Below are 12,842 nucleotides of genomic sequence, written 5' to 3' on the forward strand. Positions count from 1 at the left end.
ATGTTTAATGCTTTTTTTGAATTCAAAAAGAACACATGTTTGAAATTTCATTTTTATTTCTATTTTTTTTTTTTTCTTATTAAACTTTAAATAGGTATGAACAGGGACAGAACAGCGACGGTAAAATCAATTGCCGTTACAATCAAAATAAAGGATATGTGGTATTTTCTGCAATGGGTTCATTTTTCATTCCACTCGCTGTTATGATGTACGTTTATCTTAAGATTGGCTATGTTTTGAAGTCAAGGCGACAGCGCATTGTACGCGATGCGGTAAGTTATACATATAATACACTGAAAGAAAAAGACTGGTAAAATCAACCGAAATACTGGTCAACTCAACCGAAATTTCTATCAATTTGTATCCATCGCAACAAGATGTTGAATCAACTGCGCACAAATCGTTGATTGTAATTGACCATTTAGTAGTCAAATGAACAAAAAAAAGTTGTTGCGACAGCTTTGTACGAAAGTACCTATATTGCGGTTTTTGCAAGGCAGATGAGTTTTCACTGAGATCTTTTTATGGCAGAAATACATCCGGAGTGCTTGCCGAACAGTGCCGAGGGGCGACCCCGTTTAGGAAAACTTTCTTCTAATTGAAAAACCTTATTTCTAAAATTTTTATGTTGCTTTTCCCGGGGTGTGAACCCAGGGTCTAGTACACAACATACATAAGTACAAAGTAGAGAGCGTAGTGAGCGTAAAATTCTCTTTGAAATTTGCTCATGTATTGACTGTTGATTGCTGTTGAAATGACCAGTGAGATCAGTTGTGTTAACAAAAAAATCAGTTAGCTTGATTAGGAATCTGTCAATTTTACAGAATTTTGTTAACTTAAGAGCGACAATTTCTCTTCTGCTGAAATGACGAAACTAATTTGTTCGCTTGACAAAGAAGTCGGTCGAATTAACCATAATTCGATCAATTTTACCGAATTTTCGTTAAGTCAAGAACAACAGAACCGATTTGTTGATTTTACTAACACCATTTCTTTCAGTGTAAGTATTTTTTAATATTTTGTAAATGAGTTATAGGAAGTAACATTTACTAAGTACATATATATGGTATGATGTAGTAGGAAAATATAATGTGAATATGATATTGATGATCTGTTTGAATTGCTTTTAAATTATGTATGTGCTGTGAGTGCCAGTTCATTTGGCCATTTAGCACTCCCATTCGTTGCGGCACATTTATATGGATGTATGTTTGGAAACGGTTAAAGGGTGTAGCACTGTGATCGAAGTAGATTGCCCTATGAAGACTCAGAAAATTTAAATTGAGTTTAAAATTGAAATTTTTGATGTCTACTTAATACACAAAATCGATAATACTATAGTTGGCGATGTCACGGGTAAAATTTTGTCAAGACTGGAAACGGTAAACGCGTATTTTACATTAGTCCAAACTCAGATTGTCCTATGAAGACTCAATATGTTGAAATCTAAACCTCAAAAACTGTGCTGAAGCCCTGATCGGGACCATCGGGGAAAAAATTTCGCTAGATGTCGCATGCTTCGAATTAATTATAAAATTAATGTGTGGGTAGAAATATTGAGGTCGGGTTTTGAGTAAGTTCCCGGTGGCCTAGAGACTTGAAATAAAAAATGTGGTTCAGTGGTCAATGGCGGTTAAACAAAACTAAAAAAAGTTGCATTAGGTGTCGCACCGAAGTAGATATATGAAGATATTTTTCGGAGCACATGAAGTATTGCGATAAATTTTTGAGATACTTTCCATTAAGCTACAAACTTTAAACATCTCAAATGATTGATAATCTAATGAGAAAGCTTTAAAAGGGAAACATTCCGACAGGTAGGCTCCTGGCGAGACTTTAAAATATTCGATACCAAACGGAGGAATCTTGCGATCGAATTTCAAAAAAAGTTTTGTTTAAGCAACAAACTTACACAAAGAGAGGGCCAATGCAGTGTAGCAAAATGAGAAAAGATTTCCGCTAGGTGGCGCACGCGTCGAGATAAAAAATCATACGAGATTTGGAATCATTTGGTAGATTTGTATGTAAAGAAATCTCAAGGCTTGAAATTTTATACTAATTTCAAAAGCCAAATAGAAAAAAATTCCGCTAGGAGGCGCACTGATCTAGGTATTAAGAAAAATGGTGTGGAAGGAAATTTGTCAGTGAGATACGCCCTTCAAACTACGTAAATAGGTAAGAGCTCCAAGGCAATGCAGCAAATGGGAAAAAAGTTCCGCTGGGTGGTGCACTGGTCGAAATAATTAGAAAATTCGTACGAGACTTTAAATTTTGTGATCGATTTTTGAGTAGTTCATCTGTAAGAAATATTTTTACTAAAACGATGGAATTTTGTGAGCGATTTTTCAAGAACTTCCAGTGAGTATGGACGGACACACTGAACATAGTTAATGGGTGCGAAAGCAATGTAATACATTTCATATACGTACGCTTTCAACATTGGCTTAACCGATCCCGCTTCGGTTGCAGACTCAAAACGCTCAATCTCTAATAATTTTTTGTTTGGTTTTTGAGGCTAGGACCGAACTACGACTCGTTAGGTCAATTATGGTAGGGGACTCGAAATCAGCGTATTGGAAAATATGTATTGCATTAACAGATCCGACAAGTTTTTTTGTCTAGTGATGTTATTTACTGAAGGGTTTGATACGGTTTTTGTTAGGAATCGTCTTTTTCTGATATTCAACATACTTTGCTCATTTAGATTATTTGTGCGGCTGATAACTGGATTTAACTTTTTCTCAATATAGAGCGTAAACAATTTTTCTTTCGACACAAAAATATGTTATACGGGAACGGGTCACCCTAATATACAAATGAAGGTTTTTTTTTCATTGCATTTTTCTTGCGACCCTCCAGGTAGAGTGCTGGGACTCACCAGAGGGTCGAAACTCATACTTTGGAAATCATTTACACGATTTACAAGCTTTACGATGAGCTTGCGAGCTTTCATGAATTCCTCGAACATTATGCCGCCCATGTTGTAACGTTTCATATAGTATAAAATAAAGCTCTTCTTTTTCCTATCTTTCACCTTCTAGCATTCCGAACGTGTGGCCGATCATGATATAGATTGTGATAATTTCATATCCGAGTCAGAGCATTATGACTGCATCACACCAAAATTTCCATCTCTAAAATCACGCTGGTGCACCATGAATGATAGCACAAATATTTGCACACCCAAACACCTCAACTTACGATGCGACAAATGTAATAATGAAGCCTTTGTAAGTACCAACAACAAGTCAAATGCATTTCAAGATGGACTAATGGCTACCAACATAGTCGCCGATGAACTTAAACAACAAGCATCATTCTACGAATTAGTTGAAGTTTCGCACTTAACCTCAATTATACAATGTTCGACGGCGTTGAAGTGTAAATACAGAGATGCTTGTGTGCATTCGAGTGGTATAATTGGTACACCTTTGCCAGTTGGGCGACGTTCCAGTTCATTAGCCATGGGCGCTGTACACCTAATGGAGGATAGTTTAATGTTCACAGAGAATTGTTTAGGCGAGAGTGCTAGCAATGAAGTGACTACAAAAACACAAAGTATGAAGATTAATCAGTATCAACAGCAACAACAACAACATTCCGCACATCATCATCAAAACCACCATCACGACCATCACAATCACAATAGTCCACATCATTCGCATCGCATACCAATGCGTATTTCAACAGCAAAAAAAGGTGATACAAAAGCTGCCAAAACATTAACAACAGTTATGGGTGGTTTCATCGCTTGTTGGCTACCATTTTTCGTTTATTACCTGCTAAAGCCATTTCTACCACCAGCTGCGGTGTCAGAAGGTCTTATGTCCTTCTTCACTTGGGTAGGCTGGGTAAATTGTGCTATTAATCCATTCATTTATGCATTCTATAATCCGGACTTTCGTACTGCCTTCCGGCGTATTGCTTGTAAGATTATTTGTAAAAAAATGCCACCTTCCAACCATATGGCTATGTTTCGCGGTTGAAATGTGGGCGCATGACAACGAAACTGCGTAAATATATTTAGCATCCAGTGATGGTATCAGGGGCGTAGCTAGACTTCAATCAAATGAGGGAAGAGTTTTCGTGTATTTACATAGACAAATCTTTGATATGTGAACATCTCAGCTTATATATTTGACTTGATACGAGAGCAACTACATATGCACCAAAAGAAAACTTCAATGAGTTGACATAAGCCGATCAGAACAACGAACTTGGAGAGTCAGAAAAAGAAGGAAAATCGCAGGCAAATTTTAAAGCGAAGTTTTGAAAGAAATCCAATTTTGCTGTCGGATTTCGTTGACGAAATTAAGCATATTTTTATAGTCGTGCTGACGAATTTCGCAGAAAATTTTAAAGACGCTTTTTTGGCGAATGAAAATTCGCTGGCTTATTTTTAATTAAAAAAAATTTTAAGGCAAAGAAAAATTGTTCTAAATATCAGCCTTAGATGCGAATGTTTTGACGAATTTCGAAATTTTTGAAGATATGAAAGCTCGCGTGGGAATTTCGCAGGCAAGTTCAAAAACAGCTCTTTGCCGAATGTAAATTCGTTTGCTATTTTTAGGAAAATTTCGTTCCGGAAATTAAAGACTAATTTTTGGAACAAGTATAAGCTAGCTTGCACTCGAATTTACTGGCGATTTTCGTTCTCAAATTAGACATATGTGTGTATAAAAAATTCGCTTGAAAGTTTGACGATGAACTCTTTGTAGAAAATTGTCTTGTGATCTTAAGGCACACCTTTAAGTAGATGAAAGTATGCTGGCGAATTTCTAAAGCGAATTCTAAGATTATTTTTGGGCACATAAATTGTCTAACGAGTATTCTCTGGCGAATATGAAAATGAAAACAAACTAGCTTGCTGAAAATGTTTAAAATGACGAATAAGCAAACATTTTGAGGGAAGTCTGTAGAGCTGGTAGATAATTTTGGCTTAAATATTAGCTTAATATTTTTAAGGCAAGCAAATTCGCAGACAAATTTACTTCTTAACTTAAACAAATTATAGATAAATAAAAAATTTCGAGCAAATTTAAGAACGAACTTTTGAGCAAATGAAATCTTGCAGTTGAACTCAATGAACAGATCCAAGTGAATGAAAATGCGCAAGCGAATTTTTATAGCGAATTTCAGACACATTTTTAAACAAGTGAACATTCCCTGAAGAGCATCGTTGACTTATTTGATTACGACCGAAGTTTTGAGCAATTGCAAGTTTGTTGCGAATTTCGCGGCTATTACTTAAGCTAAGAGAAATTCGTTGTCTAACTTTTTGACATATTTCGTCTTTGACAAAACAAAAATTGTCATTGAATAACAAAATTGATTAGCGTCGCATAACATCATGAATTCTCACAAATAATTATAAAACTTTGTCAAATACAACTTAGTTCCCGAATAACCAAAGCGAGGTGTTGTTATCCCAGGAGCTGATTGCCTCTTCTTGATCATTTCCCATACAACGCCTTGTAACTACAACAATATGTTAGTTTATCGAAATCAATGAAAGTTTACTTTTGACTTGACATTCTTCTGCACGGCGAATTGGTTGAATTCGCTTTGCCATTACCTTGTATGGATTCGCCTTACGAATAACGCTAGCGAATTTAATGGTCGGCGAATCGTAAGATCAAACGAACGTGGGCTTTTTCGATAAGATCTACAGAGCTACTTAGTTAAGCCTGAAAGATACTGCAGTTTCTTGGTAGCCTTTTATTTAATGAGAGTGGCTCGAGTAAGTTGTGAAGTTTGGATTAATGGAGTTTTGTTCGAGCGAAAAATTCACAAATAAAAATTGTTTGCCGAATATCGAAATTATGAGTTAAATGCAAGAAAAAATTGGGAATTTGCTGGCGAAATCGAATAATATAAGGATGTAGATTTTTGAAAACCATCCAAAGGGTGGTTTATTTAAACCTGAATGGCCCAGCAGTAGCTACGTAGCCTTAAAACTAAGAAGATTGGTTCGAGTACGTGTTTCCTTTCAAGGATAGTTTTTGCAGAATGAAAATCCACTATAAGCCGAAATTGCAAAAGCGCTAGCGAGTTTGGTGAGAATGGGATGTAAGATTTTTGGACAAAGCTTTTCTTAGCCTGAAAGGCACTGCTAGGATGTTAGGTAATGTTATGCTTAAGGATGATGGGGAATTCTTCCAATACTTGTGAACTTTTAGCTTAACGGAATTTTAGGGTATTTTTTAGGCACAGAAGCCTGTCTCAAACTTTGGTGGCGAATTTTACAAGGCGCTGCAGCAGTTCCGAATATTTTGCTTAAAGAGATCGATTGACGGCCGCTGTGATATGATGGTAGCATGCTTCGCCATCCACACCGAAGAAACAAGTGGAAAATTTCAAAAGAAACACGCCACAAACTGAAAGAGAAAAGTTCAGTCGAAGATTGGTAGCCTTATACTTATGAAGAATGATTGATTATCCCAGTACCCGTGAACTTGGGGAACATTTTCAGAGTATATTTGTCTAGAGTTTTGGATAACGTAAATGGAGTGATGACAAGCTTTCTTTCTTTGACTCCGTGTCCAGTGATAGTGGCGTAACTAATCTTAACTACACACGTGGATCTTGTTACCTTGAAATATTGCCTTCATCCAAGCTGGTCAATGGAGAGTTTGTTTCCATAATTTTTTTCCCACAAGGAGCTTGGTTTCGCTTGCATCTAAATCACAAAAATGTGTTTTCATCTTATGAAGCCTCATATCTATCGCTATCTACGCCCTCCAATATATCATTTAATCTGAATTTATTCCTAGTGAACCATTTCACAAAAGGGAAACAGAATATTACGAGGATCTTAAAGAAAATAAAATATCGACATCCACTTAACACACTGAAGACCACATTTTTTGTGGGTTTTGATAGTTCGGAATATGAACTTTATAATCGTGCTAGGGCCATCCGCGAAAGCTATCGTTAAGCAACCCACAGCCAACGATCCTGCACTACGCCGGTTATTTAGTAAAATAAACAAGCGCATTCATCCGCAACTCTGAGAGCTGTTGACTGAATAAATTAAAAAGCTCATCCCATTTTCCAAATACAGTACATGTATGAGCTATATTTTTAACCCAGTTTCAAGTAGCGCACCAACTTGGACTCCACCCCCTCTGCCTTTTACACGAGTGGATTATATCAACACTTACCAAATGCCAGCAAATAAAGTGCAAAATTAATACGAGAAAAGTTAAAGCAGCAACACCAAAAATAAACAAAAGACAATTTTAAACCAGCAGGAACGTACGAGATGACACCCACGGGCAGAAGCACAGAGTTTACAGTTGGGTCGGTCTGTATGAGACAAGTAAATGAAGCGCGCTTTACTCTTCTGTTATTTACAACAAGAAAAAAAGCATTACTTTCAAGTATTTATGTATTTAGTAGCTGGGCGATAGTGTTGTGTTGGCTAAGATATTTTAAGGAATATTGGCCTACGAATTTTGCCCAAGGGAAGAAGATCTCATTACTTAGTAGAGTTATTTTCGCAAATGGTCTTGGCAATCATCAGCACGATTAAAAAGCAATGGAATCTGTGCTATGTGCCTTATTTTAAGTGAATATTTAAAACTTGTACAAATTATGTGAACGAAAATAAAAATTTAGTAGCTTTATTATATTCATACACTGTGCAACAAAAATATTTTTTTTTTCGTAGAATATGAAAGCTAAGCTTTTCATTTCACAATAATTGGTTTTAGTTGAAAAATATTAACCATTTTTTAGTAGAGCTTACGATTCTTACTCGAGAAGAAACTTCGGGCGTGTATCGGATTTTCGCGCGATTCTCTAACCTCGGAATAATCCTAAGACTCGCGAGTATCTCGAAATTAAATTTTTGGTGGTATCATACAGAGCATATGATTTCTTCTCGTAGTTCTCGCATGTGTTCGAGAAGAAATCGTTAACTCTTTATATAATACTGTTTGTCAAGAAGCTCGCAGGTTCTCGATTTCTCGAGCCTCGAAATTCTCGCTTGGGTTCGAAAATCTTAGCTTTTCATAAAATACTGGCAATGCAACGACTAAGCTGAATGTTAAGATGTATGAGTATTTCGAGATTCGAGAATCTCGCAAAAAGCGGAGTTATTGATTTTTCGATTATCGAAGTTCACGCCTTTGTTCGCGAGCTAATTTTTTAGTTTATCATAATTGTAATTTTTGGTGAGAAAAAAATTACCATAAAGTGCTCAACGCCTTTTTTCAGAAGTTTCCGTTTTTCAGATGCTTAGCTTGCCACCTTTTGCATTTAAAAATAATTTTTGCAGCCCTAAGGCTAATTAATCAGTGAAGTCATATAACAAATAAAAACTTCAGTGGGTGAACATAACAATGAGGAAAGGAGAGAGGGAAAATGAAAGAGAAAGGAAGGAGGAAAAGGAAGTGATAAGGAAAGGTAATATGAAAGTAAATCGGAAGTAAAGATAAGAATGATAGACTTACTATCTACTTAGTTATAGACTTACTTACTATGGCGAACTATCGGTGTATTCTTGAAAAGTTGTTGATTTTTATTAAAAATTTATCGTTTTTTATTAAAAATTTATCGATTTGTTATCAAAAAGCTATCAATTTAAATCGAACTGTTAACATTTTGTTATCATCATATTTTTGATTTATTACTGGTTAGTAACGATTGATTATCTAAAAGCTATAAATTATTTATCAAAGGGTTATCGATATGTTATCAAAAAGTTATCACTTTGTAGAACGTTTGTTATTGGTGTGCCAAAATATAACTATGGGCGAGTTATTGGCTTGTTATCAAAAATTTATCGATTTACTACCTAAAAGTTATCAATTATTTATGGAAAAAGTATCGATTCACTATCGAAAAGTTATCGATGTTTCAAAAAAATATATCGATTTGTTATCGATAAAAAAGAGGAGTGTAGACTGATGGCGGGGTTCTGACTGGAATTTATTTATTATCATTTATGTTAAAATTTTATTATCGGCGTGTTATTGATTGGTATCGGAAATGTATCCATTTACTTCTTAAAAGTTATCGGTTATTCATCGAAAATATATCTAAAAGTTATTGAAATTTATCGATTTGTTATCAAAAAGTTATCGACATGTTATCGAAAATTTATCGCTTTTTTATCGAAATGTCATCGATTTGCTTAAAGAGTGTCAAGATTTCATTATCGGCTAGCTATTTGTTTGTTTTTTTAAATGTATTGAACCGCTATCGTTGTGTAATTGTAATGTTAACATTTCACCATCGGCGTGTTACAGATGTGCTATCGAAAGTTCTTACCAGAATTTTACCATTCCATTGTTGGAGTATTATCGATTCTTTATTAAAGAGTCATCGGTTTGTATAGAATCGACACATCTGCAACACGGCAAACATAATGAATAAGAAACTATATCGAACTTTTCTGTATAGGTTGCTACCCATAAGGAGCGGATAAGGTTCTTCTTAAAAATCCCGAAACTATCTATTTTTGGTAAAGCTATGTTTGTTGTAGTTTAACTTCTCGAAGTATCTCTGCTCTTGTTAATCTAGACATCATACTTCACAAATACTTCGGTAGTCACTCCTTTTACTTCACTATGTTTGGCCCTTACTATAACAAACTACAAACAGTTTCAGCCAAATTGTAACTGATTCTCTAAAAATTTAAGAATGGGTTTTTTTTGCCAGTTTTCCTTATTTTACTTTTAAATGCCCCATTGATATGAAAATATGAAAAACTGAATTTTCAATAAAAAAAATTAGTTTTAGTTGCACAGTGTATGTATAAACTGCTGATTGGAATTTCATGCTATCTCAGCTGTCGCTTTGAAAACGATCAATTTCAAAATCTCTTTCAAAAACGCTCCATATACGAGCTTAACTGAATATGCGACCTATCACAGAATTCGCTTGAATTTGTTAAAAAAAGCCCTCAGTTTAAAATGTATTGAGTTTATGCTAAGATTGGTCGTTTTTATAGATGGCGTTGTTTAAGAGTTTGCTGAGATCGGTTGTTTTCGAAGAGCCTACCGAGATAGTGTGGTATTCTACTCAGCCGTCGAGGCACGATTTAGCATTAAAGGTCGATGCTTTCAAATGTAATTTACTACTTTTAGCCAATTTATCGAAATTTGTTGCCATAAGAGACTTTGAGAAGGTAAAGTCAATTTAACCCTTTTTCACTTCCACGCATTCTATTATACTCTTGTCTTCCCCTGGGAGTCTGATAAATTTATTTTGAGAAACAAAACGTTAACAACAAATATAATATAAGTGTCCAACTGCATATTGATTAATTGTTTTACTGTTTGTTGCTAAAGAATCATTTTTTAAAATAATATTATCTGACTCTTTGAAGAAGGGGAGAGTTTATCGAAACGCGTAGTGAAAAAAGGAAAAAAAGAAATTCTCAGCCGTAAACATTCGCTAAAGTAAAAAATATAATATTTTATATTTTAAAATTAGTAGATATAAAATAGTCTTCGAATTTTAGGGTAAGCTTCAACTAAGTCTAAATACATATTAATTTACGAAATTAGTGTCTAAATTTATTTAAAAACTTGTACAAATTATTGTATTAAATTGTTTTAAAAGAATGTGTTATATGTATGTGTAAATATTTATAGAAAACAAGATTAAATATTTTAATAATGTGAAATAGCGACTTTTCTTGAAAAAAAATTCTACATCATGATTACATTCACGACGACGGCAACGACCCGACATTTGTCAAATTAGTTTTACAGCTGTTCTTATGTGGGTCGTATTTTCCGCGCGGCAATGAATCACCAAAGCCGCTGTCATTAGATTAAACTTTATTCTGTATTTGCAAGCGACAGAGAGTGGCATCCTTTCTATTTTGTCAATAAAAACTTAAATAGAAGTAAATAACAAATAATAAAAGTTGAAATCGTTATTTTGTATACTTTTTAAAAAAATTAACATTTTTTTCTAAATTTATCGCTACTGTTTGCTTTAACTTATATTTGTGGATGTCGCATTCGAAGTGATAAAGTAGCCAATGCTTAGCTCGGCTGTCTTCAAGTTTTATTTTATTTTGGTTGTGGTCTGTGGCTGCAGTGTTCCATGTAATCAGGCCTAATAATAGTGGTGCACTTCACTTGCAAAAATGAGATTTATCGGACTATTGTAGCTGCGATAAATATTTGATATCACAAACACAGTACTTATACGTCAATACCTGGCAGGTTATGCTTGTTAAGCTGAATCTATAGCTAACTGTACAAAATTTCACAGCGAAATTTCTAATGGAATTCACACAGTATGTAAGTTTGAGGGCGATGCAGTTGGCAGGGATGCCGTTATATCTTGCCGCCGAGAAAATTTTGATAAGATGCTAGTTTGAAGCAATCGCTTGATTTTTCGAGTATTATCCTCCCTAAGACGCTGGATAAAATCCAACTTACTGCTTGCTAGCATACTAGCGTAGACTTCCTTTCAGAAAAAGAAGCAACTATAAGTAAGTCTTTGAACTTTTGGTTTAATACTTCCCCTACCTAGCCATACCGTTTCAAGGCCGCCTCACTTTTTATGCGTTGGTATATAAGCCGCAAGGCTAACATCTAGGGCACAAAACCCAGCACAGTCATCTACATTACCAAGCGTAAGATCAAAAAAGTAAGAATGTTGGAATATATTCCTTCTTTTGAAGCGTTATTACAGACCCATATATTAGCATTGGTGTTGTATGACACAACCGCCTGTTATAGAATTAATCTGTACTGTTCAAATATCTTCAGACAATGGAAACAATGTCTAACATGCTCTACCATATACCTTTTGACTGGCAATTGTATCATACCACCAATGCTTTCCTTTTCCATGCAGTCTACACCGTTTACCAGTAGTACGAAGACGACCGTACCGTGATTTTCCTTATTTTTCCGTCTATATTAAACTTCCACAAGTAACTGCTGTTAGTGGCCCTGCCAGGCAGCACATGTGATATTCCGTGCAACAACGCCTCTTAGGTTGTTCTGAATATAAAGATCTTGTACCTGGTCTTTAAAATGTTATTTGAGCTCGCAGTTATTCCTAACTACAAAGTTACCATGGCATAGGCATGTATGCAAAAGAGTCGGCAGAAAAAAGTCGAAATTTCGACGTAGCTACCACTTTGAGGAGAAAAAATTTCAAGGGGGTGTTAACCGCAGTTCTAAATTTTATAACTTCATAGCTTCTCTAACCGAAATGTCATCATACATGTATTTAGCAGTCGGGGCAATGGCGACCCAAAGTTCCTGCTAGAACTAGGGTGTGCGGTTGGGATGACCTAGAAGGTCAAATCAAATTGTTCCCGAGATGGTCGGGCTGATATCTTAATGGATATTTACCCAGGAAAGGACCAGCAACACCGATAACGTTGCGGAAACTTTCGTGGAAGACTTTTACCATGAAAGAACAAAAAAAAATAAAAAATATGAGAAACAAGTATCCGTGCAGCGTAGTCCTTCTTATATTTTTATGGGCAACTCTAGCTTCTCGCAGTAACCTTCCTACCATTCAGCAATTTGCTTATAAATAGCACCAAAGTCAATTCAAAACCCAACGATGTTCAGAATTTTTGGTGAGCTCAAGATGCTCGTCACTCTTCTTTATGCTCGATTGGCTTCTAAAACACTTTTACAACAGAAGAGATAACTGACTAACTCGGCATCTTAAAAGCAAAACCTGTTACCAGATGGGTCGAAGTTGGACGGAAAGACTGCTAGGGGATATTTAAATGTAAGCCGCAAGTTTAGGTTCGCTGATCACTGCAACGTCTTCCAAACGGAAGATACCGCCTTTAAGTTGGCGGTATACGAAATGCTATTCAGTGCTACTATGGTAAAGAAATTTAACAT

The 12,842-nt window shown here is 35.4% G+C and overlaps 1 protein-coding gene across 15 annotated transcripts in view; it reads left to right on the forward strand.

Annotated features, from left to right (window-relative positions):
- TyrRII (Tyramine receptor II) overlaps positions 1-8,735 on the forward strand; it is a 48,710-nt gene extending 39,975 nt beyond the window's left edge. For all 15 annotated transcript variants that reach the window (XM_067788019.1, XM_067788046.1, XM_067788038.1 and 12 more), the window contains 2 exons: positions 95-272; positions 3,042-8,735. In XM_067788019.1, coding sequence (XP_067644120.1) covers positions 95-272; positions 3,042-3,986 — 1,123 coding nt within the window. In that variant the 3' untranslated portion in view covers positions 3,987-8,735. The remainder of the gene's footprint in view (positions 1-94; positions 273-3,041) is intronic.
- The last annotated feature ends 4,107 nt before the right edge of the window (positions 8,736-12,842 follow it).

The sequence above is a fragment of the Eurosta solidaginis genome, chromosome 1 (genome assembly GCF_040869045.1).
Source record: "Eurosta solidaginis isolate ZX-2024a chromosome 1, ASM4086904v1, whole genome shotgun sequence".
Classification (NCBI taxonomy): Eukaryota; Metazoa; Arthropoda; class Insecta; order Diptera; family Tephritidae; genus Eurosta; species Eurosta solidaginis.